Here is a 27,337-nt window from a genome sequence, read left to right as displayed (position 1 = left end):
ATAATACGAGAAAGGTTATCGTTGAATAAAGATAATATTCATTGTCCGAAAACGGAGAGATTCAATTTAAAGAAATTAGAAGAGAGCCACGTAACAGAGAGATACCAGATTGAAGTTTCGAATAGATTCTCGGCTTTAGAAGATCCGGAGTGCACTAGTGTTGAGGATACCTGGATTGAAATTAGAGATAGCATTAAAATTTCAGCAAAAGAAAAATTGGGACACGCGGAAATACGTAGGAACAAACCATGGTTCGACCAGGAATGCATAAAACTAGCAGAGAAGAGAAAACAGGCAAAATTACGCTGGCTACAAAATCCGAATGAAATAACTACACAAAATTTCGCATATATCAGGCGGAAAACTTCCAAAACTTTTAGAACAAAGAAACGCAATTTTCTGAAAGCTAAAATTAAGGAACTTGAAGATAATAGTAAAAATAAAAGCATCCGGGACATGTTTAAGGGAATCAACGAATTTAAGAAAGGCTATCAACCTCGTGCTTATATATTAAAGAAAGCTGACGGTACAGTTCTCACTGACACGGATAGCATCTTAAATAGATGGAAAGATTTCTTTGACGATTTGCTTAACACGCAACCGAAAACTAGTGTGCGTGGAGAAAAGGAGATACACACCGCAGAACTGTATATTCCAGAACCCAACCGAATAGAAGTAGAAACTGCTATAAAGAAATTAAAGAAACACAAATCTCCGGGTGTAGATGAAATTTAGCTGGTGGCGAAAAATTGTGGAACAAGATACGCAAACTCATTCTCTTTATCTGGAACAAGGAAGAATTGCCACAAGAGTGGAAAGAATCAATCATTGTTCCAATTCACAAGAAAGGCGACAAAACTGACTGTAATAATTATCGAGGCATTTCTCTTCTGTCAACATCCTATAAAATCCTTTCAAATATTCTATTAGCAAGACTGACCCCATACGCAAATGAAATTATTGGAGATTATCAATACGGATTTAGACGGAATCGATCAACTATCGACCAAATATTTACCATTCGCCAAATACTCGAAAAAAAAGTGGGAATACAATACCCCGGTACATCAACTATTTATTGATTTTAGAAAGGCGTACGACTCGGTTAGGAGAGAAACATTATACAACGTTCTTACAGAACTTGGAATACCGAGAAAGCTAATTAGATTAATTAAGATATGTTTAAATGAATCCCAAAGTAAAGTCCGGGTAGGACAATTTTTGTCCACGAGCTTTCACGTCGAAAATTGCCTGAAACAAGGAGATGCGTTGTCGCCATTATTATTTAACTTCGTTCTGGAATACGCTATAAGGAAAATCAAAGATAGCAACCAGGGCCTAGAGTTGAACGGTATTCACCAGGTTATGGCATATGCTGATGACGTAAATTTAATAGGTGATGATAGGAGAACAATAGAAAGAAATGCAGAGATCTTATTAAACGCTTGCAGGGACATGGGTTTAGAAGTAAATGCAGATAAAACTAAATGCATGGAAGTGTGTCGGGACCGTAATACGGAAAATTATGGATGCGTTAAAATATTAAATAATAGTTTTGATAAAGTGGATAGTTTCAAATATCTAGGATCAATATTAATAGAGGAAAATCATATTCACGGAGAAATTAAATGTCGACTAAAAGCAGGGAATTCGTGTTACTATTCGGTTCAAAATCTCTTGTCGTCGCGAGGAATTTGAAGCTTAAAATATACAAAACGGTAATCATGCCTGTTGTTCTGTATGGTTGCGAAACATGGCCACTTACTCTGAGAGAAGAACATAAACTGAAAGTATTTGAGAACAAGATCCTGAGACGAATATTCGGACCCAAGAGGAACGGGAGTGGGGAATGGCGGAAACTTCATAACGAGAAACTACATAACTTATATGGTTTACCCAACATTGTTAGGGTCGTGAAGTCTAGGAGGCTTAGGTGGGCTGGTCATGTAGCTAGAATGGAAGAAAGTAGAAACGCTTTCAAAGTCTTGACTGGAAGACCAATCGTAAAACGAGCATTAGGAAGACCTAAGCGCAGATGGGAGGACAATATTAAGATGGATCTCGCAGAGATTGGAATACAAAGTAGAAACTGGATGCAGTTAGCTAAGGATAGAAGTCAGTGGAGAGCTTTTGAGAACGAGGCATTGAACCTCCGGGTTCCATAGGCCATAGAGTTAGTTAGTTAGTTAGTTAGTTAATGGTGTAATGATAAGGGGTCTATCTTCAACAGGACGGTGGTGCCATATCATCGATCATTTCTATAGTGTTTTGCGACAGTTTGCTAATTGAATAATACAATCTATTTTGCAATACCTTAAATATTTTACAACATTGACATGCTCATCGTTAAAAAAAAAAAAAAAAAAGGTCACGCCCCATGAAGTGACCTATGACCAACTTCCATTTTAACACCCCGTACATTTACGCCACCATAGGGTAGTGAAATCTGGTGAGTAGTCTGCCCAGGCCGGTAGCCAGACCAAAAATGTAGGGGAGCCCGGTAGAAGTTAGGGGGACCCGATCCAACCATATTATAGTTCATTTGCAAGCCTACCGTGAAAATTAGGGGGGGGGGTAAATTTATGGGGGGAAGGCCCCTAGATCCCCTCCTTGGATAAGGGCCTGAGTCTGCCGATCGCTTCCATACCCATAGTCGACTTCTGTTTGAGAATGGGGATTTCCATTAAAATACGGATTTTATATCTACATTCAAAACTAAACTAAAATGAAATGAAATCTTTGAGTTTTATGTCCCATGGTTATACCGTGTGAACTAAAGGAGACGGTGATGCTGAGAAATGAATGAAATTTTGGAATGAAGAAAGTGGGAGGAAACGGGAGGACCCGACAAAACCCAAGCACGAGGTGTTTGTCCACCACAAAGCCCACTTGGCATGAGCTGGGATCGAACCAGGGACCCCACGCACTGGAAGTGAACGCTCTACCCTACATTCAGAAATAAATGTAGAACACGCCCCTAAAATATTTCTTATGAGACAGAAATATCGTCTGAATTTGCTCCAAAAAGAAAAAGTCACATAACTTTTTTGGTTCTCGTCATATCTTTGTGTCTGCAGATAACGTCTGCCTTTGACCAGATAGTGTGAAATTTGTGTGAACGAATGAATAAATTGCCCAGGAATTTTCGAGTCCTGCGTATGAGAATAGTGAGTCTATGTATCGCAGAACAGGCCCCTAACTAGAACACAAGATAAGAGGAAACTGAGGTTATTTTCGGAGGAGGGTTGACTTGAGTTCACTTTACGTCCATCATATCAATAAAGAACTAAAAGTTCTAGGGAGGGGCTGAACATGGTTGCAGGGACCCTAGCCCTCTGGCCACCCCCTAACTACGAACCTGTCGCAGAACCTACTGAGCTTAGAGTACCGTACCCTTTGTGGTGAGAGCAGTACCGAGTCCCCTCGCAGTTCCACTACTGATTCTAGATTTATTACCAAGATGCACGATTGGCCCATTGCACGGAGCTTTTCACTTGTTTTCCTGAAAAGTATGTTGGATGGATAACAGTTGCATCAAATATAGCAAGCAGCTTCAAAATTACACACGACACTGCATCAAAAACGGCTTATTCTTTTATATACTATACCAGTGGCGTACAGAAGGAGGTTTCGGGATTTAATCCTGTTGAGTAAGATGTTACGGAAAAATAAATATTTGTGTGTGTTCATAATATCTACTTCAAGGGGAAAGTTTTCCCTTTGCGTACGCCACTGTATGATGGTGAAGCAAGAAAGTTTGAGATTTGAATGTATTACCGTACTATAGTTCGGATTACACCTTAAAACTTTATGTCCATGTTCGATACTCTCGGTGAAGAAAGCGCTAAATTTCAATAAAGAAATAAATATCGTTGCAAAAATAGGCCTATTTTAACTTTACGCAGTATATAGAATACATTTGCGAATAATCTACTCAACTATAAGACTTCTGTCAGTGTGTGCCTTAATTAAATATGAACTAAAGAAAATTACTCAAATGACAAATGACAAACGTAAAGTCATGTGATCGTGTTGAAAAGAAATGTAAATGTCTTTTTCACGACTTCTCCCCAAAAAATTCTGGCGAAGAGGATAGGTAACGCTTTTGTCAAACGGTAAATCTGAATCATAGGATATGTTTACAAATAAATACGTAGATATTTTCGTAAGATATATTGCCAAAAGTAATGAAAAATGATTTGCCTCCAAACTGAGTAGGCCTAACTTACTATGATTCTTAATATGAATCAGTGTTAAATATAACAATAAGAACTTTGCACGATATCATATGTACAAGTAATTAAGATAATACACCTTGTACATATGAAAACGTAGTGGGATAGTTATCCGTAGCAATTATTTTTAATAAAATTTGTTTTGAGAGTTACCATATTTTCCTGTTTTAATGGATAAATCGTTCTCAGGTTGTACCTAAAGTATTTACGATAAACAAACATCCAACAGTTATTCTGGAGATTACTGATAAAGGCGTTTTCGTTTAAAAAGTATGCAATAAACAAGCAGTTGGTTATTTTTCTACTTTTCATTTCTTTGTGAATATTCGTTTTATATAAGGCTAGATGAAATGTACATGTATACTAGTTCCTTATGAAAAGATGGATTAGATGTAAGCTTTACCATAATAAGTAATGGAAGATTCATGAAAATGATACAGGGTGATCAAAAAGTTACGCAACCCATAGAGGCAGGGGCGTAAATAAGGACCCCGCATTGCGGGGGGCCAAGCCATCAGAGAGCCCCCAAATCGTGAACTGGGACGTAGAGAAGGGGCCCCACTCCACGCTGTCTGCGGGGTGGCCCCCAAACCTTTAGTTACGCCACTGCAGAGAGGTCTACAAAAGATGTTGAAAATGGCCACCATGTATTGTTTCTTAACGTATGTACCCTCCTGATCATGTTCTTGAACATGTTCTGGAGCACTGTACGTGAATTTGTGTCCATAGTTCATTGAATGTCGGTCTACAGTTTTTCCAAATGAGTTATGTAAGCCATTGATTTCAAATCCCCATAAGAGTAAATATATTTAGTGAAGTAAAATCGGGAGATTGATGTGTCCACAATGACTTGGAAATGATGCATCCTAATAATATAGATTCCAAATACTTCGTGGCGATATAATTGATATAGGAAGTTACACTGTCGTATTGAAACCACACTTTTCCTCATCAATCGGAGTAGCAAAAAATGCTTGACCAGCTGAAGATATTTTCCACTGTTAATCGTCGTGCCACAGCGTTAACAGTTTTTTTTTTTTTTTTTCGAGCAATGGAATTCTATACGTCAATCTTTTGAACGTGGAAAGGAGATTCATGCACTACATGTGGGTTGTCAATCGACTACAAATGCAGATTTAGTGAATGCACGTACTCGTCGAAGTGAAACCATGTCCCGTATAACTAATACCAATTGTCCAACTCTTCATCGTGTTTCATGTTTATGAACCATTGACAATAAGGGAATTTCCGGGCTTAACTCTGATTTTGTTCGGAAACATTTCTAACGAATATATCACAGCGATACTTACTGTACGTAAGGCGCACCACTCCGACTAGACAACCTACACAAGGACTTCTGCGAACTAATCTTCATTGCTGCACTGATATTAATCACTTTGTCCTCGATGAGTACCGTCAGTCTGCCACTTCAAAGGGCATTTGACGCGCTCCTAGTTTTCTTGAATTTATGGTACAGACGTATAATGGTTGATTTATTCGGAAGTGCCTATCCGGGAAGTGTCACTGCGTAGCGTACCGATTTCACTACTCAAACCAAAAAGTTTATGAATTCTTCTGATTTTCCTGAAGTGTTTGTCTCAATTATCAGTACCTCTCACAAAAATAAATAAATAAAAATAATATTTTAAAATAACTTGTGAGACTTTTGTTCGCTCTGTTTATAACTGCCATTTTATGTAGTGTAAACTAGATAATTTCAAGGGTTTAGAGGAAACATGGATCCCTAACATGTCCCAGCTAACCGTTGATACATACTACTACTAACGTTGACACGTACTAACATTATCATATGCAAACTTTTTTCCTATAGAAAAATCAGGATTCTTCTGGTATTCAAGCATTATTCGTTTGCGTTTAAAAGTATTTAAAATAATTTCATTAACAACACATGCGCCTTTGGTCACGTGGTCCTGGATTTAATTCCCAATGGGGAGCATTAGCATTTTGAACGCATTACAATGGTTCAGATTCTACATTAAACTGTAGCTCCACGTCACATATAGCTTTCGTGCTGAAGGACAATGCATTTCAACTATTCTTGTGCAATATTATGTAGGTGCAAATGAAATATTCGTTTCAGGTGCGTCATTTTCAAAGGCCAAAACAAAACTAATACAAATGCCTGGTTAGTCGGAGTCTACATCTATAACCACATTTTGCGATTGCTTAGTCAACGATTAGAATTCATAGTGAAAGCAGCTTGAAGTCTGTGTTGCAAAAAAGGTCCTCTACCACACGTTGCAGCGTTGCACCAGCCAATCATCAAGGATGATCTCCCTTCGTAAGAAGTGATTCAGGTGTCGGAAAATGTTTTAACCAATGATATCAGGGAATACGGTGGTTGAAGAAGTGTTTCATAATACAGCTAATGGAGAGCCTGTACCGTCCTATGCGCGGCATTTGAGTAAGTATTGTAGTCCAACACGAGGACATCATATTTTCAGACCAATTTGTGGTGCATTTCATGAAGTTCAACATTGTAACGGTTTGCATTGATGGTTTCACCTCACCTGTTAGAAATCAAAAGATCTACACTTTAGAGGAATGAAACCCTTTTATTTCCAGCTATTCACTTTTATTTCCACAAAAGAACGTAACACAAGAAAATAGCTTCTACAAGCACCATGCGGCCACAACTTTCTAGTTCTTCTTCTTCTTCTTCTAGCAGCTGAACTGCAAACAAGGCACAATGTTGCCAGCTCCTATTCCCAACATCCTCCCACCTTGAGTCACGTAAGGGAACTAGTGACTCAACCATCCCATCATTAAAACTGTGGATTACAATACGTAAAAAGAGACAATCTTTTGGGAGGTTTCACAGCTCTTCCAGTTCTAGTAGTGATAATTTGAGATTCCTTTTCACCTTCACATTGATCAGTTTCACTTCTCGGTTCTCGTACCACCAGTCTTCTCTTAAGTACATTCTGTTCAACAGCTTCTTCTGACCTGATTTCCAAAGGGAAGATACGTTGAAGAGGTCTCACCATCATCCCCGCGCCGGTCTTTAGTCTCACCAGACGAACTTTTCCATCACGGCCAGGTATAAGTTCCACAACACGTGCTAGGGGCCATTCCAACCGCTTTAAGTTGTCGTTTCCCACTAGAACAACCTCTCCTACTTCTATCTTCTTACAATTTACTCTGGTTCTCCAATGTTGAACCAACTGTCCCAAATATTCCTTTCGAAACCTACTGCGTAAAATCTTCCGTAAATCCTGAATGTATTTCAGTCTTCTTCGTAGACTCCCCGCTTCTATGACATCAATGTCAGGTACTCCAATTTCAGCATTCTGTTGTAGGAACATTAGAGGAGTTAAAGGCACAAAATCAGAACTTTCTTCCGAAACGTATGTCAAAGGACGGGAATTTATAACTGCTTCACAGTCACAAAGAATTGTGTTAAATTCTTCATAAGTCAGGGAAGCTCTTCCAAGTACTCTTCTCAACAACTGTTTCATTAGTCTAATCAGACGTTCCCACCAGCCGCCCCACCAAGGTGATGTGGGAGGAATAAATTTCCATTTGATACGCTTCGTAGTGGTGTACGCTTCTATCTTTTCCCACTCGAGTTTGTCTAACAAGCTCTCTGCACCGACAAAATTGGTACCATTATCACAGTAGATTACTGATGGACGTCCTCTTCTAGCGACGAATCTCCGCAACGCTTGAAGGAAATCGGCCGTTGACAATCCAGATACTAATTCTAGATGTACCGCTCTATACACTGCACATGTGAAGATACAAATCCATGCTTTCTTGCCATCTCTTAGTATTACTGGACCCGCCATATCCAATCCTGTAACTTCAAAGATTGCTGATTCCTTAACTCTATCTTCTGGTAAGGCCACGGGACAGGTCTCCATCTTCTTGGCGTTGTATCTTCTACAGACGACACACCTTCTAACAACGGATCGAACGCCTTGCCTTCCTCTTATAATCCAGTACCTTTCTCTGAGAAGACTCATCAGACCCTGCACTCCAACGTGACAAGATTCTACATGTTTGTCATGAATCAACCGCTTGACCACAGGATGTGCGTTTGGCAATACAACAGGATACCGAAACACTTCTGAATCTGAAAGCTCTACAATTTTCGTCTTCAGCCTAATGATCTGATCTTTGTCTTCAAATGCGCATAGTGACTTCAACTTTTGGTCTTCTACGCCGTCGAATGACTCTTTCTGAACGAGTTTAAGGACTGTTTTCTCAGCAGCTGTCACTTCTTCTACCGATAATTCTCCTTGTCTTCTCTTCTTTCCATTACGACAATTGAAGATGAATCTCTTGATCCAACCAACCATGCGGATTATCTGTTCATATTTTGAAAAACGGCGGTAGTACCAATCACAGTTTTCTTCTTTGGCATTAATCATTACAGATACAATGTTTTTTCTTCTTTCTTCTGAGATTATTTCTTCTTGATAAGTGTACTTCTGCTCCGGCCACTCTTCTATTGGTCGTCTTAACCAGTCTGGACCCTCCCACCATTTTGACGCAACTAACTGTTCAGGTGAACATCCTCGTGAGGGCAGATCAGCTGGATTCATGGTTCCTGGAACAAATCTCCAACACTCGTTGCCTGAATTGCTTAATCTTCTTATTTCTTGTATTCGATTCCACACAAAGGTATTCCATGGCATATCCCGCTTAATCCATGCTAAAACGGTGGTAGAATCTGTCCAGAAATAAATTGGTACATCTTCAACATCCAATGTTTCTCTCACTGTAGTAGCTAACCTTGCGCCAATTGTAGCTGCCAGTAATTCCAGTCGAGGAATGGTTAACTTCTTCATCGGAGCAACCCTGCATTTCGCCTGTATCAATTGCACCTTTACTTGTCCTTTTTCTTCAGTTCTGAGAAAGACAGCCGTAGCATACGATCTCTCACTAGCATCGCAGAATGCATGTAGGCTCCAATTCTTACAATCTCCAGCAGCCCATCTTGGAAAGACAAGTCTCTTTAAATGAGGCAACTCTTTGATCCATTGTAGGAATTTCTTCTCAACTTCCTTTGGTACCGCTTCGTCCCAATTTACCTTCGATGACCATACTTGTTGTAAAAGAATTTTCGGGCTTAATGTTACTGGACACGTGACACCAATAGGATCAAATATTCTGTTAGCAAATGACAAAATTATTCTCTTCGTGACAACCGCAGGTTTTGTACCCTCACAACATTCTGGTCGTAATTCCAACACATCTGAAACAGTTTCCCATTGTAGGCCAAGTACAGGAACTCTATTCTCTTCTAGTGTGTTTTCTAAAGAGGTATGCTCCCACCCTCGAAGTTCGAATTTTGCTTCCGCCATTAAGTTCGTGGCTTCTTCTCTAAACTGACGAAGCTCATCTTCATTTTTGACGCTAGTGACACAATTATCTACATAAAAACTATTCAATAACTTCAAAATGACTTCCTTAGCATAACTACTCTGACCCTCATTACACGTTTGTAGTGCTCGCCTAAGATGATGCTCTATTACGGCTCCCAACAGGAAAGGACTGCAACTCACGCCAAACACTACTCTTTTGTGACGATATATTTTTATACCACCTTCTCCATTTATCCAAAGAAATCGTAAATAGTCTCGGTCACTCTTACACAGGGAAATTTGTAGAAACGCCTTCTTTATGTCAGACACAACTCCCAACTTGTTCAATCTAAAACGTGTCAGAATCGCTGGAATAATTTCTATCAAATTGATTCCTTTCTCTAAACACTGATTTAAAGATGGATGATTTTTCTCTCTCGCTGAGGCATCGAATACTGGACGGATCTTCGTCGTACTACTAGTCATCTTAACAACATGACGATGAGGTAAGTAGTAGCCTTTCTTCTCTATCTCTTCCGCAGGAACTTCCTCTACGATGTCTTCGTCTTCCCACTCTTTCAGAACCTTCTCGTACATTTCGTAGTAGTTTTCAGCCTTCAATCTAGCAACTACATTCTTCAGTCTTCTTTTACAGGTATCTATGTTGTTGGGGAGAGGTGGATGTTCCATTAGCCAAGGCATTTTTACTTCATACCTCCCGTCAGCGTTAATGGTCGTTGTCTGGTTAAAATATTCCATTACTTTCTGTTGCGCCTCCATTTTCGTTTTCTTTTCCGCTGGATCGGTTATGCCTAAAACATCCAATTTCCACAAGTCTGAAACAGGTGTTGATTTGCAAAACATCGTTGTGACTTGCATTGTAGAAAACCTAACAGAATCCTTCCTGTTTATTTTTCCCATTAAAATCCAGCCGAGCAATGTCTCCATAGCAATCAGGCCAACTTTCAAAGCAATTCTCTTACCTGTGAAAAGTTTACCGGCAATGTCCGCTCCTATTAAAATTGCGATTGGGCCAGGTTGATTATCGGATATTTCTATACCCATTTCCCGTAACTCTGATAACCAAGGACCATCTATGATTGATGTAACACTATTACAAATAACATCCTGATTCAGTGCTTCAAAATTACATGCATAATCACCATTGAGGTTGGTTAGCCTAACTCGAAAACAGTCATGTTCACATGGTTCTGAAAATACACCTCCAAAAAGAGCGTGCGCTACAGTTTCTTTTCGTAATACTTCATAGTTCATTTCCTGCGCTAAGCTAGTACAGATATAAGATCGCTGTGAACCAGTGTCTATAATCGCCCTGACGTTCTTTTCTGAATTCCGCCCTCTCACTTTTACTACCAATGTTTGTAAAAATGTTTCGGAATGTTCATTGTTTGTCAGTGTGTTTTCGATAACATGCTTCACATGAGTCTGTTTATCACCGTTACTTGACGCATTCTTAGATTTATTTCTGCCACTACACATAACACTAACGTGACGCCCCTTGCATGCACTACAAGTCAACTTAGCATAACATTTTGAACTCTTGTGCGAATTCTTAAGGCACCGAAAACAGCATCCCTTTCCCTTCAAAATGTTTATTTTTTCCTCGTATGTCCAATTACAGGCTTTTACACAGTTTTCACTTGCGTGCGATTGATCACAAAAAATGCACTTTGCACTCTTTTTACAATTAACTAATTCAGCGGCAGTTGGTACAAAATCGGAACGATTACTGCGTTCTTTCTTTTTCTTTCCCACATTACTGGTGTCTTGTATATCAAACCCGGACACAGCAAGAGCTATTCTTTCTTCATTTTCTACTTCTTTCCGCAAAAATGACATAAAGTCTTCCAAACGTTTTTCTAAAGTTGCGTCTGCACTGTTTGTACTGTCCCTCTGCCACGTACGCAATAGTTCAGCAGGTAAGCATGACTCCACAAGGGGATACAGCATGGCAGCACATTTATCTGTTGTGACACCTAAAGTACTTAAAGCGCGAAGTTGAGATTCCAACTTGTCATACAGGTCTATCAATTCTAGATTACCATTGTTACTTAGATTATGAAACACTAGCTTTAAAAGTTCACGAACATATACCTCTACTAACATATCGTCACGTCCAAAACGCGCTTTCAAACCCTGAATAACCTTCGGGTAGTTATCTTCACACAGGGGAAAACTTTCTACGAACTGACGTGCACGTGTGTTCGGTACAATAGCTTGAATGAGATATTGGAATTTGTCTACATTAGGAATCCGTTTATCTTCGTCTATGCGCACAAACTGTGACCAAAACGGAAGCCAGTTTTTCAAATTACCATCAAATTTCTTAATTTCCACTTCTGGAAGTTTAAAGTTTCTTTCACTACTCGTGCTACCACTACTCTCGTTCGTTTTACACGCATGCAACGCAGCCTCAACCTTGTTTTTAATTTGGTAGAATTTTAAAGAATACTTATCTGCTTGCTCCGTTTCTTCTAGTAGTTCTTTCTCGCTCCAATTATCTTCTATTGCTGATGTCATTATCTTCTCATCTATCTCCTTCATTTTCATGTATTTCTCTTCTAACACTTGAAATGTACCACTAATATCACTTTCGTTTTTAAGTTCTGCGCTACACAGTTCCGAACAGTTCGTATGCAACCTAGTGAATGCTGCTCTCAAGATTTTACGCTGTTTTTTCATTTCCTCCATGGTCTATTGTGTCCTGTTACAGTCGCCAGATGTTAGAAATCAAAAGATCTACACTTTAGAGGAATGAAACCCTTTTATTTCCAGCTATTCACTTTTATTTCCACAAAAGAACGTAACACAAGAAAATAGCTTCTACAAGCACCATGCGGCCACAACTTTCTAGTTCTTCTTCTTCTTCTTCTAGCAGCTGAACTGCAAACAAGGCACAATGTTGCCAGCTCCTATTCCCAACATCACCTGAGAAAGATATCCATTTTTCAGCTGAAATGATAATCCGTTTGCAGAAAACTTTGCCGGTTATTACTTACACTTACAGAACTGCTCACCTCCAGGTGGCGATTCTTGTTGGCCAGTGTTAACTCATATGGCAAGTTCTAGACGATGATTCTAGTTGGCCAGTGTTAACTTTGTACCCAATTGCACGGAGCTCCCGAATGACAATGGGATGGTGTATGCGTAACTCGTCTGCAATTGCACAAACAGTTTTTTGAAGATCTAGTTCCACGGTATTCCTGTGTAGCTCATTCGAACATGATGTTGTGCTTTCGGGAATCATTTTGTAATGCTGATCACCAGAGAGAAATTTGAGAAACCAATAACAAGTAGTGCGTTAATTTCATCATTCTTGATTTTTTTTTTTTTTAATAGGGAATTGCTATGCAGAATGATGTCCTAGTTTGAATTCTTAAAGAAAAATCACACGCAATTGTATGCTTCCCACCATACACTTTCATAGGCCCTGTTCAACAACGTACTGTCTACTGTCTGTCTGGTACTCCAGCCAATTTGCTAGTCATGTACAGAGTTTGTGACGTTACACACGTGACCCTAGTCGATTCCTATGTTGTGTTGCTGAGACGATTTTTCCGCCAGACGTGGAAACGGACATTTCATTCACACCAAACTAATATTTCCCTTGCGTCTTCCTTCATATAACGAGTACATCTAGATCTCAGTGGCAGTGATAATTTTTCCGTGGTCACTGACGGTATGTGTGTCAATTTACACGTTTCAACTTGAAGCATTGTGACCGGCCAATATTTCGGGAACTCTGTGAGTTCCATCGTCCAGATGCTGCTGTAGACTTATTCGAATAGACTATTATCAGAGGTTTTCATGGTTCCATTTCAAAATGAAGAGTCGACTATTCACGACAGTGAGTTCCGTGGGAATCTGCAGAAATTTGTGACCTATCCTGGCTGGTCGGCAGATTCTAACCAGTATCCAGCTGCTGATAAAACTTCAACAATTTCACATTCCTCGTGGCGTGGTAGATATCCAATTAAATCATCAAAGTGAAAAGTTGGAAAGATTACGTTATTTCCCTCAATAGTTAAATCCCTATGACTACTATTAATTAAGTATCGTTGTATCCAAAAATTATTAATTAACTTCATATACACATAATTTCGGCTGTCTGTGGAGCCTTCTTCGATAATGTTACCTCTATTGTTTGTTTGTTTATATGCGGAGGTTTAGCGTCCTTTTTCAACACCGAAAACATACAGTTTTAACATAGAAACCAAACCACCTTAATGCTCTCAAATTTTAATTCTTTTCCAGCCCTTGAATCGAACCGAGGACCACGTGAACTTAATGCGCTGACATTAATCATAGGGGAAAACTAACCGGAAAGAAAATCGATTAAATTGGAGGAAGAGAGAGGAAAGGTTAATAACAATGATAGCGGTCTGTACAATGAAAAGCAGAACATAAGAAACTTAATTAAAAAAAAAAAAAAAAAACGAGTACAGTGAAAATAATTTATTGGCCTTTGTTCTTAACTGGAAAATAAAAGAAAAGTCGTAAAATAGCCGTAAGTCGGAGGCCTTCAGATCTACACGATCTGTACTAATAACAAGGGTAAGGCATCCGACTTATGGCTTGTTTCTTATTTTTCAGTTCGGAATAAAGAACGCTGAATTATTTTCACCGTAACTTTTTTTTAATTAATTAAGTTTGTTTTTAAATTCCCTTTGCTACTTGATATTGAGCTCTACATCTTTTGATTTACCCTTCATTATCCTGTTTGCAGGTCTTCTTTTCTCTTGTTTTCTGCAACAGTCTTCCGTAACATATAGTTTTTAGTAGTTTGTTCTTTTTGCTGTATCCTGTTATTCTGCAGTTTGATACACGTGTTTAATATGCTCCCACTGCGTATTAGTAACTGGCACATATCTTTCTTGTGTTTTTGAATACTTCTCTTCGTAGTTTCACACGAATTATTTTATACACGAATTATTCTTCTTCAATTTTTCAACTTAACAGTATCCTTCTTCATGTTTTCCCCTTTTCTTCTGGCTACATTTTTCAATTGGATATTCACTTCGGCCAGTGCAAGGCTATTATCGGCTCCCCTCACTTCGGTACACGGGTTCGATTCCTTGTGAGAGAGCATTGAACGCATTACCGTGGTTCGAATTCCATTTTAAACTGTAGCACTGATAATTTCAGAAGGTGATCCGGGAAACTCCTATCATGCTTAATGTGGATCTCAAGATTTTCACAGTACTACTGTTTTACTTCAGTGTACTGAAATTCTTCCCTGGGTAAATCTGAAATTATCACTGAACTGTAGTTCACATGTCATATCGCTTCAGTACCCAAAAGAGATACTACACTTCAATAAACAAATAAATAAATAAATAAAATAAATTTATGATTAAAGAAAATAACTGTCCTGGAGAGAGACTTCGCGTTCTTTAAACTATTTCGTTATATTTCCTGAATCAATATAACGTATTTGATATGTTTAGTCATCTTTTGCGCATATCCCTACACATCTCTACATATTTGACAAAATGGCCGTCTCAGAACCAACTGATGATAAATGCAAAGAAAATTAAAACACTTAATTTTCATTACTACTTGCATATACCTATAATAGTCAGTGATTTTAGTTTGAGGGAAATTTCTCGCAGCGTAGGGAGATTTAGCAAAGAACTTTTTAAGGAGGAAAAAAGGGAGATTTTACGAATATGAGATAAAATGTAGGGAAATTTAGCTTTTCAACAAATGTTATGTTTCTAAGCACTGTGGCAGCATGACGAATGACGGTGGCATTCTTTCCAGAATCCCACACACAAAGTGACAAACTTTTTTTTTTTTTTTTTTTTTTTTTTTTTTTTGTCCACAAGCCTTCCGCGGCCTGGCTTAAGAATGTAATTATACAAGATAACATTGAAATAATAACAGAAGATCAAAAGCACAGATGTATGTTGTGAAGATATGAGCACAGTATAATAATCCATAGATACGCAATAATACTCTTTTTAAACAATGATATATATACATATATACAGTACGAAAATTAGAGAAATTTTACCTTAAAAAGGGAATTTTTGAGCGTACCTGAGGGAAATTTAAACGAGGACCTAGCATCACTGATAATAGTATCTACTGTTGTTTAAATACGATGTCCGTAGCTTACTTACTTTTCATAAAATTTTTAGGAGTTATGAAACAAACGATAGACTGACTTGGGATGAACACATCGTTGATCTAAATAAAAAAAAATAAAAAAAATAAATAAGCAGTGTTTGTTTTGTGATTTATAGACTATATGGTTCTGTTTCGAAACAAACTTAGCTTTCATTATATTATGCTAAGTTCCAGTCTTCATTAAGTTTTGAAATAATTTTCTGGGAAGTTTCCTTTCTTAGTGCTAAAGTTTTTCGCTTACAGAAGAAGGTAATACGGACCATTTTTTAATCTTTCATCAAGAGCTTCCTATAAAAGTACGTTTCACTCAGATAAAACTTTAACTATTTCCTATTTATATACACACACAAATTTTTAGTTAAAACGAGTGAAAGTATTTTTATTCATACGACACATGTCAAAAGCACAAAATATACACATTAGATCAAAACTATAGTTGAGTAAGAAAAGTATATTTCCTATGTTCATTAAATTGTACAATAAGCTGCCAGTTTACTTGAAGGTTATTGAAAGTATACAAAAAAAAAAAAAAAAAAAAAAAAAAAAAAAAAAAAAAAATCTTAGTCTCAAAGTGTATTACAATGTTAATGAATATTTAAGTGACACTATGTAAAATTACTCAAATATCTCAATATTAATTACAGTTCCTATGTACTGGTCTCTGACCGATTATGTACAAAATTGGATAAATAGAGATGAATATAAATATATGAATATTTTCTTCTCTGGGTGAATCAAGTCTTCTCAATTACAAGTGAACTCGGTCTATATATATTTGAGTAATTTATATATACTCTATTTATATTTGAATATAATATATATAAACTGACCAGTTCCTCTCCTCTTTCATTTCTTATATCAAAACCATATCTATCTAAAATACTATCTTCTTGTCCTTTCTCCATAAAATCAGAGGGACATTTGTCGTTATTATTATTATTATTATTATTATTTTTATTTTTATTTTTTTTTTTTAAGAGAGAAGAAAGAGAATGGGGAATCGTTTCTTGTGTAGGGTGTGGTCTAGATCAGCGGTTCTCAACCGTTGTGTCGCACAGTCCCATAAAGTGTGTCGTGAAATTTTTGGAATTTAATGAGTCAATTGGTTAGAATCAGTTTAGAGATAAACTGTAACCGTCAGCGCCTCCAACGGCAGTAACAATGAACAGTACTACATAGAGTTACTAGCCTAGTTTTTAAAAACTTACAATTTTACACTATTATCACAAGGAGGGTTTCGGGATTTTAACCCCCCTGAGCAAGATATTATGGGAAAAGAAACATTTACTATATTAACATATACATAAATCATGCATGTCCTGAAAGAAGATTAGATTGAATGCTTGACATTGCTTGATGAAACTGTACGTATTCCACTGACGTGAAATTTATATAATTTTAATATGTCAAACAAGTGTGTCGCGATGTAGTAGGTGTACAGTAAAGTGTGCCGTCAGTCAAAAAAGGTTGAGAATCACGGGTCTAAATTGGCATTTAAGTGAGAATGAGAATTCAATATGTCCTAATATATAGTTTGGGCTCGAAACTCGTAAACAGGCAATTTCAAAATATACGAGAAGGTTGATAGTCTATTATTCCTATATATATTTTAGAAGCTCGTAATAAAGGTTCATTTTCACCCTGTCCTCCCTTGTTAGTCTAGATTTAAGCAAGCGCACCTTTGGTGCACGGGTACCGTGTTCGATTTCTGGTGGGAGAGCATTGAATGCATTACGATTCGCATTTTACCCTAAACTGTAGATCCACGTTTAATCTACAGGGTGGCCACAAAGTGACTTTACCCCTTGATAAATGGTCATGTAAGTTTTCCCGCTAATCCTTGATAAATGTTAATGTAAGGTTTTCAGTTGTTTCAGATTGTGTGATCGATGGCTGATACTTCCAGTCTCGATGGGAGAACTTTCTTCGTCTTTCTGCGATAAGCTTTTGTAAGTCAAAACTTTTCTGCAGGAATTCGAAAATAAAAAAATCAAGATGATCAATTCCAGAAGAAATACTCGTGATTGTTAAAAATACGCTTTAAGCGATGTAAAAAACAGTTCAAACTATATTTATACGAGCATTTAAGACATCTACACATAGCACGCATGTTTTTACCTTTTTCTGTTGGCTATTCTCTGGCAATTTTTCTGCACAGGCGCGGCAAAAATTTTCTGCGATGACATCGCAGATCGCGGCATGTTCTGCTATGGGGTTTCCAGTTAAAGTATTCAATAACGTGTTATTACAAGTTGTTACGTGCATGAGAGGAAGCCCAGACCTCACCACCTGTGATAATGCGCTATGAGCGTTCATAAAGGGCCTCGTTGCACAAAATCGTTACGACACCACTGCAAAAACTGTAAAACAACCCTTTACTCAAGTTACACCTGCAATACTTCACAAAATGTCGCACCAAAATTAGCGACATATTATCTTTTGTCATGGGAATGACGGTGGACAGACTGATCCTTTGGACACTTAATGTTTCCTGTCTCAATAAAACTACTCGAAAGCATTGCTGTTCATGTCAATCACTTCTTTTCGTGTAGTTATTTACGTACGTTTAGTGGTTTATGCTACTTATTTTCATGGGTAACTGGACTTTGTGCCACTCCTGTAGCTTCAAGGTTGAGATGGGATGCCAAAGTCCAGCCAACTAACCTGTCAAAAATAATTACCATCCTGCATGTTTGTTTAACAACCCATTTTTAAACGTATACGATTATGTTTTCTCTTTAAAATTTACAGTAAAATTATTCTGACTCACATTTTGAAACTTCAATAATTCGTTCCTTAGAATTGTATATAGATCAAACAAGTTTCTTCTTGAATTTATTCGTGCATCCACCTGTATCTTAGTTATTTACACTTGCTTAGCTGATAAGATTGTAAGTAAGAATTACACGTTTTTTTTCTAATCTTCTAAATTGTGTGTTTTCCAGGAGTAACCTTGTGACTCTTGCATAATGGCTGTTGAGAAAGGTTTAAGAGAACTACGAAAGTACGTTCCACCCGAGGAATGGACTACTATGTCCGGAGTCGAAAAGCAACGTTGTCATAATTTACTGGAAAACTATAAACGAATCACTACCATTAGTAAGGAAACAAGTTGAATATTTTAAGTTTTTATTCTAGCTTGTAATCAAGTATGGTGTATTGCCTATTTATTTATTTGTTGATTTTATTTTATTGGCGGAATGAAATATAGAAGACACTAACAGAATACCCATCCTTCGCATGTCTCAGTTTAAACATAAAGGAGTAAATTTGAATTTAAACGGCATCGGAAGTGTCATTGTTTGTCCCAGCGACCCCGAAAATTTTAGATTCGACACTAATATCGGTCATTTTTGATCATTTTTAAATATCTCCCTCCTTTCCCTCCCCTAAGTTGCACCATGAGAGTGAAATAATGATAATAATAATAAAAACTCCTGAACGTCATTTATGTAACAAATTTCATCGTGATCGATCGGGTGGTTCAAGAGGTATGAAATCACAAATATAGGTGTGACTTTCATTTATATATATATACATTTATAAAATTACTATATAAACATATATAAAAAATTACTATATAAATATATATACAAAATTATTTCCATTTCCATTTCCGATAACAATCCAAATCTTAGCGCAGATCTACTACGCAGAACGCTACTTTGAATTATTGTGTTTAAACTCTAATTCTTTTTTTGCCTTCTTTTTGTGATTGCTTTATCAATTAGCTATTTCAAGAGAACTGGCAACACGTAAGCGTTTAACTCTTATCCAAGAAATTGTTTTTCGTGTGATATTGTTATATTATATTGGATCGGTTCATAAGTTCACAACGTTTTCGTTTCATTTCAACTTCTTTTGAGACACCTTCTTCATGAAACGCAGATCTAAATCACCTATGCCCTGTTTCGTAGCTCGTTTTGTTATTTATTTTTTCTTATTACTTGTCGTAAGGATCCAAGAGTAATCCATTGGTCCCATTGTCCATGCATATCTTTGTAAGCTGATATTTTTTTTTATGATTAAGTTATTCTTGGTGTAACACGCATTTATCTCTTTATTGAGCACGAACCCTTGGAACCATCTTTTAAGATGTTATATCTAAAATTGTTAATAACTGTTGATAAATGTTTCTGTAGTAGAAAATTAGCTATAGAATAAGATTGTTTTCTTGTATAAAGTTGACTAACTAACTAACTTTATGACCTATGGAACCCTGAAGTTCAATGCTGTATTCACAAAAGTTCTCCATTGACTTCATAACGAGGAACTACATGATTTATATCGTTTACCATTGTTAGGGTCATCAAATCTAGGAGGCTTAGGTGGAGAGGTCATGTAGCAAGATTAAAATAAAGTAGGAATGCTTTCAAAGTTTTACCTGAAAATCCAATAAAAAAATGACTATTAGGAAGACCTAGGCTTAGATGAGAGGAGAATATTATGATGGATCTCGCAGAAATAGGAATACAAAACGGAAACTGAATCCAGTTGTCTAAGGATAGAATACAGCTTTCGTGAAATGCTGTTTTGGAGAGCTTTTGTGAATACAGCATTGAATCTTCGGATTCCATAGACCATAGGGTTGATTAGTTTTTTTTTTTTTTTTTTTAAAAGTTATATTAACAACTGAACTAATAACGGTATTATTTAAAAAAATGAATTAATGAACTATTTAGATTATGAAATGAAATGTAGATAATAGAAGAAAGTAAAGAAACAAATTTCATGTACCTGGGCGATTTTTTTTTTATTTTATATTTTTAATTCTTTTACTTTAATACCTTGTGTAGTACTGGTATCTTCTTCAGGGAAAACTTGGCCTTTGAATGTGAGTCGAGTTGATATTTTCAAAGAGTGAAAAAGTGACTGACTAGACCTGGACTCGAACCCGGCACCTCCTGCATACCGTTCCTATGCGTTAACCACTACCTTACTCAGTCTGCCTCCCAGAACAGCAACCCATTCTCTCACCCTCGAGGTCGGTGCTGTCCACGCGGATCACATGTGTTCTACCAAAGACCACTGCTGTGCTTGGACAATCCCTGTGTCCATATAATAAGCATCATGACGGTTGTAATTTCATATTTTTATGTTTAATATCTCCTTACTTACATCCATATATTCCACTAAAACAACACTCGAAATCAATGGAAGGAAATTCTAAAAACCACTTCGATTTTAAAATAAAATATTTGTAGGTTAATCAGAAAAAAAATAACTGATTTCTTTCCTGTAAGCACAACATTAATTAGGTACAGTTGCTCCATAAAACCTCTTCGTAAAATAAAGACTCCACATACAGATCCTACTTCATTAGGACGAGAGAAACGGAATTAAATTTGGCTTAAGGCTCACTAGATAAAAGCTGGGATTATATTATCACGTTAACCCTTTTCCGGCTGAATTTATTTTTTTAGTATAATTTGATATGATGGTAAAATATAGTACATTGAGGGTACATTAGACTATATAAAAATAAATTCTGCTTCAATTGTTGCTGAATAATGCTGAGGTGAAAGGGGACTCAGGAGTCCCGTCAGGCGGTTCGGCTTCGACATTATAACGCATACAAGAGAAATAATGTATGTGTAAAGAAGATGGGACTTAAAAGTCCCGACAGTCGAAAAAGGGTTAAGTAAAACGAAAAATAATTTATAAATATAGCTGATTAAATGAAGAAAAAACAAAAAAAAAAAAAAAACAAAAAAAAAAAAAGAACAGACAATTCTTCAGGATTTTTCACAAAATTTTCATAAGTTTCAGAAATGTATTAATCATAAGGACTCACAATAATTTTTAACCGCAGAAGATTACATTTTTCTCCTACTGCCCTACAGGATTGTTTTAAGCAATTTTTCATGAACGCAAGTAATGTGTTAAGTATAGGAATTGGCTACTCTAACTTCCTATGAAGGTTTGCTGTGCATGTAGTTGTAATGAAAATCAGTTATTTTTCCTGATTAGCCTACATTTTTTTTTTTTTTCATGTTCAGCGCTGAATTCTAAGGATTTCTTTGCAGTGGCTTTGAATATTCTTTTAGTGGAATATATGGATGAAAATAAGGAGGTAACAAACATGTAAACATCAGCTCGATTCATATTCAAAGGTGAAGTCCTCACTGAAGAAGATACCAATACTACACAAGGCATTGAAGTAATAGGATAAAAAATAAAAATAACAATCACAGATATGTGGAGCTTATTTATTTACTTTATTATACACAAAGACGTATCAAACGAAAACTTTAACGTTCATGATAAAACTTTTCCCGCTGTTTTACTCGCTAGCGCGCGCACTAGTCCTTGGGTTCAATTCCCGCTGAGAGGGTCTTCATATATCAGATATGTTGTTGGTGTTGTTTTGAAATACCCTACATATATATACAGGGCGTTTCAAAACAAGACCGACAACATTTCTGAGATTATTCCTGACACCAAGATAAGACAAAAGGTATAGACCAACCTGGGTGCGTGCACAAATGCTTCCTTTCGGAGTTATATGCTGCGGAAAACATGAAAATATGAATTTTAAAGGTCCATAGCCAATTATTCATGTCGTAGTAATTTTCAGCTGTAAAGTTTAATTTCGGAACAATGAAGTCACATGGACGGCTTGATCTCGGAGTCTTCTCGCTGCGGCACTTTTTTTTATCCTTCTCCAGCATAACATTCGAATATGCGGATTTTCATCTATTGTCATCGCTATCAGCAGGTTTTCATGATGAGCGTAGTATCCGTTTGTTTGTAGAACAGAATGAACTATGTGTTGTAGATTTTCTGGCAGAAAACGTGATAGCTTAACTATGCTAAACAGATGCATGGTGCCTATTTTGCACGAAGGATTTCGCCGTATTGAAAACCAGACGGGAGCGTATACTTCAACAATGTACTGGCAAAGTAGACACAAACTTGAACTAGGTTTATCAGTACTGATGTAGTGGCGAAGCATCCTACAGGCCAATGTAAGCCATCGTGAATGTGATAATGGTCCTGGTTTTCTGTTTGCTAGATCGGTAGTACACATTCCTGTAGCAACAGCCTTACAAATTTCAAAGAGATAACTCTGGTCGCTGCTTAAACCATCTGGTTTTCCATTTCAGACACCCATTCAACGGGAATGGGTGTAAAGGAGACGATCGGTGAACGTTTACAATCCTTTAATTTCTTTCCGATGGGGCCGGAAAAAGCGTTGGGTCGGTCGTCCCACCATCCAATTCGGTAACCAGGTGTCGAAATGGCAACTCGTTGGTATGAAGAAGGCAAATGAGATGCTGCAGTTCCTTTCCTAGGAACCTTTGAATCTGACTTATTACGCCATTATCCCATCTGTGTTCGTGACTTCACCATCGCTGCCGACTGCCTCAAGACTTGACACGTCGTATAGTTCTTCTCTAAAAGCTCCAATATGGAGTCGGCAATATCCTTGCCAGTGCCTGACCTAGGTGTGGCATGACCCAAGTATTCTGAAGCGGGCTCCGATGGAACTGTGATATGCTTTTCTGTAACCTCTCGTCTTCGTAGTTTGCCGTTAATTTTTTCTTGCACTAGAGTTGCATCATTTTTTTTCCGTCGAAGTAGATAATTGTAATTGCTCGGCCTAGGTGAGCCTTTTCTTTCTGGATCTTCTCACCCAGTTTATCTTTTCCTCTTCGTACCTTAGATCTGTCAACAACAAGATTTTTGTATTTTGGCGGTATGAGTCTCGCGTCCTGAAGTACGGCAGAAGCGATCAAAGCAACCTGTCTGTCTGAAGCTCCAGTTCTAAACGCTGCCTCCGCTGTATTTTGAAGACAGATGTGCTTTAGACTATGTTTCCTTCTTGGTCGCGCCTCGAAGTCAGATCCCGACGTGCTTCCCGATTCAACAGCTTCGCTGGATTCCCCTGACGACGCCAGTATCTTTGACCTGTGCCTATGCCTAATCCCACTAGCTGATGGACTTGCTTCAACATTTCCAGCGTCTTTCTTGGTTGTCTGCCCCTTAAATCTGCTCACTTTACGGGAAAACATCTTTGACAGAGATTTGCTTGTTCGGACGTAAATGTTACCAATGCTCATTTTCCGTGATGTTCTCTGGTCCAAAAGAAACTTGAATTCTCCCTTTGGAATCTTGCATGTCCTCTCACAGTTGCAATCTTCGGCGGTTTTACATTTGCAAGACGCAATACCAAAAAGAGATTTTTCCGCGTATGCAACAAAACCTGCACGAAGTGTTGCTTCTTGTCCTTGTCGACTGAAATATTTTTCTTTGGTGCGACACTTATTACAAAATGTTTTCAGCATGTCAAAAACTCTCTTTTCTGAAACCACAGGAATGCTTGCTTTTTGCCAAATATGTACAACAACTCTTTGTCCAATTAGATTACACATGTCAGTCACTGGTAATTTAGTTACACTTTCGTCACCACTTAAACCACTTCGAAACCAATGATAATGTCACATAACGTCAACGTACGTGGGTAACTGCACTTCACTCATTTCACTTAGAGTGCCAAATAAGCCTCGTTTCACACTTTCCCGCGTTGGTCTGCTATGAGGATTTTTCTTCATCTTGCTTTCCATTGCTTCCAAACTTGGAAACCAAAATATACAAAATGTCTCTGAATCGTATCGCACTAAGAAGACTGTAACTTTTGGTACAATGTACAAACTCTCTGTCTTAACACAAACAGTAGCGAACTAGAACCGTTAAAGCTTAAGCTGCAATAAACTGTCCTGTTGGATTTGTTGGCCGAAGTACCCAATATTTATACCACCGCCGAACTTCGAGCGAGAATATTTTAGAAACGTGGGCGTAGGTTTTGGAGCCAACGAGGTGAACGGGAGGTGCGCGAATCTTCTGGATGGAGCCGGACGTTGCGACGACGCTCGAAGAAGTTGTGTAGCCTGCCGCTAGATGGCATTTGCTGTCGCTGTATATAACAAGCGAAGAGTTGCCAAAAACAAATCGTGTTATATCAAGAGCTATGCCTATAATCATCGTTAACGTGGCATTCCAAACAAAATCTGGACATTAATTCCAACAACTGAGCTAATATGGCTGTACTTTGACTCATAAACATTTTAAAATTATTTACTGGCATTGCAACAAGTTTCTTTTAATAAAATAATTGTATTATAGCCATCAGGTAACTCTAAAATCGACCACAAGTAGCTTTTCTGTCATTTGTGTTGTGCGTGTTGCCTAACGAAACGCTTAAAAAAACTTTAAGTCCGTTGGGGCAGGGTAAAGGGTTGTTCAAAAAAAAAAAAAATAAAAAATCAGTAAGGTCGGTGCCACTAGTGGCACCTTTTCCGCACTATCCGTCATCGAATTTGCAACAAAAGTACATAACCTCCTAGTACATAACCTTAACCTTGTCACTTATGATGCCGTCAAAAATGTAAAAGAAGTTGCCAGTCACTTCACAACGCTCCAGGATTTGTATATATTTTTTGGCCAAAGTATAAATAGGTGTGATATTCTGTCATCATTCACAGGAGCATGAGATGTACTTTGAAAATGGTTTTTCCAATCAGATGGGTCTCACGGTATCAGTCCATTGTAGCCTTTCAGGTTGAGGTATGTTGATATAATGAAAACTCTTCGAAAACTTTCACCGACAACTAAGAAGGCAAACGATATATCAGAAGCAGAGCGATTGGCGAAAGTCATGGACTTCTTCGGTTTTGGGTTTCTGACTGTGGTGCTGTCAAAACTATTTTCACAACTGAACATCGCATCGTAACTCCTCCAAACTAAACAAATTGAGCTTGAGAAAGCTTTACGCACTCTTGAAGAGAGTCGAAAGAAATTGAAGAAAATGAGAGAAGAATACCATCAAATAAAACAAGAGGCCACAGCTGCTGCTGCGGAGTGTAAAGTCAACCCTGTGTTCGTAGAAAAGAGGCAACCCCAAAAAATTAAAAAAATAAAATTAAAAAAAAAAAACTTTTCGAAGAATTGGTAGAATATCGTCGGTTTTCGGACACAGAGGCTTACAATAGACTTCTAGATATCGCGTACAATGAAATAGAGAACCGTTTCACATCGTTACAGGCAATTCTTGATAAATTTTCAATCATATTCCCGAAAGTACTTGTGAACTTTTCAGACGAAGAAATTTTAGTTAAGGCTGAAAAACTACAAAGAAGTACCAGCAAGACATTGGCCCGCCATTATCATTGGAATTACTTTCCCTTCAGGCTCGGACTAACCAGGGCAGGAGGGCAGTGATCCCTGCCGAGCCCCTCTCTAAATATATAATAATGAATATTAAAATAACATGGAAAGTAAGATAAAACATTTCTTCTGTGTTGGAGCATAGTTACTCGTTGTAGTTTGTTCCGTTCCCAGAGTTCGGTGTCTCCCCCCCAGCATTGAAGGTACCAGGTAGTCTTGGGGTCTCATTATTGGAATGAAACTAACAGTATTATGAAATTCTGTTTGGACCTAGTAAGAATATATTTCAACAATATGAAGAATGAGGCCCTATGAATGCCGAAATGAGACTGACTTTTATAAAGTCCTGTTGGAGCCTTCCGTTAGCCGTTCGACAAGTTATTGCAACACCATAAAGAAACAGAACAGGTCCCCATCCTGGGGCACCAATACCACGCATAAATGAAGCTGACAGCTTTATGAGAAAAACCCCTCTCCCCAGTCGCATCAAATTAAAAAGATGAAACTTAGTATATTTTGTGATGTTCCTGCCTGGGGTCTTCTACCTCCTAGTCCGAAACTACTTCCCTTCACACTGAACTTTAAAAAAAAAAAAGAAAAAAAAAAAACACTGTTCTTGAATTGGTGGTATTACTATACGTCGAGTTTAATACTATTGTCCCAAGTTATCCTGAAGTTATAACTACTCTTGCTTTATTCCTGATTTTACCCGTAACTGTGGCTCCCGCTGATAGGCCATTCTCAGTCTTAAAGAAGATCAAGAACTATTAACAATTCAGTGACACAGGAGAGAATGAGCGATTTGGGAATGTTGGCAATCAACCCATGAGGGGGCTTCGATCATTAAAAACAAAGATCTTATACGGGAGTTTGTGAAGATGAAGTCAAGGAGGAGTAAAAGTACGTATTTGAACCACCATTGAATAGCAAATAGAACACTAGGAATATTTCATTAGAATATAGGGTCTACTATTAAAAAAGTATTGAATATAGGGGGAGCCCTTTCCAATTTACCTGCGGGAGAGCCCGAAACTTCTAGATCCGGTACTGGTTATGAAGTATGCTCAAAAAAGAAGAAGAAGAGTTTGATGTGGATTATGAAGTATGCTCGAAGAAGAAGAGGAGTTTGATGTGAATTATGAAGTATGCTCAAAGAAGAAGAAGAGTTTGATGTGAATTATGAAGTATGTTTGAAGAAGAAGAGTTTGATGTGAATTATGAAGTATGCTCGAAGAAGAAGAAGTTTGATGTGGATTATGAAGTATGCTCGAAGAAGAAGAGGAGTTTGATGTGAATTATGAAGTATGCTCGAAGAAGAAGTTTGATGTGGATTATGAAGTATGCTCGAAGAAGAAGAAGAGTTTGATGTGATAAATAACTTCAAGATGGACGATAATTGCGCTCTAATTACTAATAATTAAGAATAGTGAAGATAAAATATCGAAGGTATTT

General features: G+C 37.6%; 2 protein-coding genes across 3 annotated transcripts in view; one reads left to right on the top strand and one right to left on the bottom strand.

Annotated features, from left to right (window-relative positions):
* The first annotated feature begins 3,535 nt into the window (after nt 1-3,535).
* LOC145692820 (uncharacterized) overlaps nt 3,536-27,337 on the top strand; it is a 65,448-nt gene continuing 41,646 nt past the window's right edge. Inside the window, exons 1-2 of one of the 2 annotated variants that reach the window (XM_081768310.1) lie at nt 3,536-4,115; nt 18,664-18,817. In XM_081768310.1, the coding sequence (XP_081624436.1) occupies nt 18,688-18,817 (130 nt within the window). In that variant the 5' untranslated portion in view covers nt 3,536-4,115; nt 18,664-18,687. The remainder of the gene's footprint in view (nt 4,116-18,663; nt 18,818-27,337) is intronic. The other variant, XM_081768311.1, reaches the window with a different exon arrangement.
* On the bottom strand, nt 7,022-12,277 carry LOC145692075 (uncharacterized). Its single transcript, XM_081767367.1, has one exon. The coding sequence runs from the start codon at nt 12,275-12,277 to the stop codon at nt 7,022-7,024; it is 5,256 nt and encodes a 1,751-aa protein (XP_081623493.1).

The sequence above is a fragment of the Thermobia domestica genome, chromosome 8 (assembly GCF_964235325.1).
Source record: "Thermobia domestica chromosome 8, izTheDome1.hap1.1, whole genome shotgun sequence".
Classification (NCBI taxonomy): Eukaryota; Metazoa; Arthropoda; class Insecta; order Zygentoma; family Lepismatidae; genus Thermobia; species Thermobia domestica.
This window is presented reverse-complemented; position numbering and strand designations above follow the sequence as displayed.